Genomic DNA, 3,423 nt, shown 5'->3' with positions numbered 1-3,423 from the left:
TCTTTCCCTGAGGTAACTTACCATCACAATACGATATTCAAAATGGATAATCGTATCCATCATAAAGAATGTCATTACTTGGACCGAAAACATCAAGAGAATCAACTCATTGCATGATGGTTAAAGCTTCTTGCTGCCATTGATATCGTCATCACACTCTGTTTAATTAACAACAGTGTGTGACATTCGATCGAAACGTTTTGTGCAGATATTTATCAACATCGGTATTCTGCTCGGATATGTCTCAAACTATTTCTTTGCCAAACTTCCCGAGCATTTGGGATGGAGATTCATGTTGGGGATCGGAGCCGTCCCCGCTTTGTTTTTAGCCATCGGAGTCTTGGCAATGCCCGAGTCTCCTCGGTGGCTCGTCATGCAGGGCCGTCTTGGTGACGCCATGAAAGTCCTCGAGAAGACCTCCGATACCAATGACGAAGCCGTCTTGAGACTCGACGAAATCAAAACCGCTGTCGGGATCCCAGCAGAAATGAAGGGAGATGTCATAACGGTTCCGGACAAGAAGAGCCACGGAGAAGGTGTCTGGAGGGACCTCCTCATCAAGCCCACCCCAGCTGTTCGCCACATCCTCATCGCCTGTCTCGGCATCCACTTCTTCCAGCAAGCCTCCGGAATCGACGCCGTCGTTCTTTACTCTCCGACCATTTTCGCGAAAGCCGGTATAAAATCCAAGAACGATCAGCTTCTTGCGACCGTGGCAGTAGGGCTCGTCAAGACAGTGTTCATCGTGGTGGGGACATGCTTGGTCGACCGGTTCGGTCGCAGAATCTTGCTTTTGAGCAGTATGGGGGGTATGTTCTTGTCCTTAGCCGCACTAGGGTCGAGCCTCACGGTGATCAACCACAACGAGGGCTCGAACGTCGGGTGGGCAATCAAGCTTAGCGTGACGACCGTGATGACGTTCGTGGCTACGTTCTCACTCGGGGCAGGACCGGTGACATGGGTCTACTGTTCGGAGATCTTCCCGGTCAGGCTTAGGGCACAAGGCGCTGGCCTAGGAGTGATGTTGAACAGACTAATCAGCGGCACCATCGGGATGACTTTCCTCTCTCTCTCTCACGCCCTCACCATAGGAGGAGCGTTCTTGCTCTTCGCAGGCGTCGCCTTCGTGGCGTGGCTTTTCTTCTTCATTGTTTTGCCGGAGACTCAGGGAAAGCCTCTGGAGGAAATAGAGAAACTCTTCGGGAGCTACACCGCCAAGAAGAAGAATGACGATCGCAAGGAGAGTGATGGAAGGTGAAGAGACAAGTTCGTTTTCCTTCGAACAAGACATAAAGTCACATGTTGATAAAAGAGATGGGTTTTTGGCGAGGCACCTGAACGACCACTGAAAAATGTGCCCTAAAGCTTCCTTAGCGTGTGTGTATTACTTTTTTTTTTTCTTGTTGTTAAATAGCAAAGCTGATATATATATGGAATGAATACTAAAACTAATAAAAAAAATATTTAAAAATATTCAAAAACCAAATATATATATATATATATATATATATATTCTAAATCTCAATGAATTGGCTCGTTCTAACCCCAGCTCTATACAATATGGATAAGTAGAATCTCAAATACCTATCATTTTGATATTTAAAACTCGTTTCACCGGTTGAGCTACTCAACCGGTGAAACGAGTATGCAAATCATTTGTTCCGCCCGAGTTTGAGTCTCAAAATGAAAAGGCAAGTGTAATTTCAATCGCATGTTTTGCTTTCGATCCCAAAATTAGTTTGGATTTCGGCTCTGAATTATCCAAAAAAACCATAGATTTGCATTCGATTTTTTTCGAAACATGATGGCTTATCATGATACCCCGAATAGCAATCAAATTTATTAAATATTTTGTATTTTCTTTAAAATTATAAAAACCATGGTTTTCGTCAAATCGAATTTACTCTCTCCCCATTTCGAAAACTTTATTCTCTGCAGATTCATCGTTGATCTTGGTTTTTCATCGATTTCGAAATCCATTGATAATCTCTCTCAAAATTTCTATGTTTTCGTTGTTGATCTCATTCATCATCTGTTTCGAGGCGAATTGATTGCCAATTCTTTTGATATCTTATCTCTTCTCGCTTCTCTGAAATTTCGATTCGGGTTATGATAACAGATTTTTTTTTACGGAAATTCCAAAATCTCGGATTTGAATATCGGTGGATACCCGACCTTTAGTCTGGATATCGTGGATATTGAATCGCAGTTACCCGACCCTACAGTACTGAGACCGGGTTGGTACATTTATGTGTCCAAAGGAGACAAGGTTATTGTCAAATTTTTTCTATAGATTATAAGGTTTTATCAATGACATTCGACTATTAATTGACATCTTTAAGTCTTGTACGTTCAGATTAATTCTCGTTCACACCCAACACTTGGTGGCCCAATGGATGAGAGATGATAAAATCATCTTCAAAGTTTTAGGTTCGATTCCATTGGTGGAGATGGATATAATTTCTAGATCAAGATGGTTCATATACAAAGGTTTGTCTCGGACTTCGGGTGGAAGTAGTCGGATCGAAGATCTGGAAAACCATCCTGGTTATAAAAAAAAAATGTCGTAAATGAGTTCACTGAATGATAAAGGCTTAACCTTAAACATTGCTCATCGCAGAGTTCAAATTCCTGATTTCTAGTTAACATCTATGTCAATCCTTCAGTTTGGGTGACATCATGTCCGTCCCCAACGTTCTAAATCTTTATAAAAAATGAACCATTTATGAATAAAATATTTTCTATTAAATATCTTGTTAGAATAAATAATTTTTATAATGTAAGGATAATTTCAACAATTATGGAAACAATATAACATTTTCGTATGTTTCTCAAGCACAAAATCCTAAAAGCTAAGATATTTTCTATTAAATAATTTTGTTAGGTTAAATCATTTTTATAATTCAAGGATAATGTTTTTCTATGTTCCTCTCAATAACAAAATCCACTGAAGATAATTCCATATTTATAAGGAAAAAAATCAAACTTTTTCGGGGTTAGTATTTAATGTGTTATGATTTTCATAAATATCATTATCCCATATATATATAGGGGGTGAGATCCGGGCCGGGGGAAACTTGGTATTAAATTTCCTTTTATAATAAAGAGTATTTTACTGAATTTAGATTACAGAAATCCCAAGTGTGATAAATAATTGGTCCAGCGTATCAAAACGAATTGTAATATTAAGCAACAAAATCAAGCTTGAAATGGAAACTTACGTATACCCTCACCACGGTCAAATGTGATAAGGAAACTTACGTATATCCCATAATCATCAGATCCTATTTCTATACACTTTCCTTTTCATTGTTGAAATATATTGACTGAAAATATCTCTTATAGCAAAGCAAAGATGCAGAAAAAGGATTTATATACGTATATATATATATATATATGTGTGTGTGTGTGTGTCTTATCTCA

The 3,423-nt window shown here is 39.0% G+C and overlaps 1 protein-coding gene across 1 annotated transcript; it reads left to right on the top strand.

Annotated features, from left to right (window-relative positions):
• Positions 1 to 208: 208 nt before the first annotated feature.
• Positions 209 to 1,258, top strand: LOC104807103 (putative polyol transporter 1; the record flags this gene model as incomplete). Its single annotated transcript, XM_010532214.1, has 1 exon — positions 209 to 1,258. A coding segment is annotated over one exon (1,050 nt), but the record flags the coding sequence as incomplete, so codon positions are not given.
• Positions 1,259 to 3,423: the final 2,165 nt, after the last annotated feature.

This window comes from Tarenaya hassleriana, unplaced genomic scaffold, assembly GCF_000463585.1.
Source record: "Tarenaya hassleriana unplaced genomic scaffold, ASM46358v1 Cleome1254, whole genome shotgun sequence".
NCBI classification, from domain to species: Eukaryota; Viridiplantae; Streptophyta; class Magnoliopsida; order Brassicales; family Cleomaceae; genus Tarenaya; species Tarenaya hassleriana.
The sequence above is the reverse complement of the archived record's forward strand: the minus strand, read 5'-3'. Positions and strand labels throughout refer to the sequence as shown.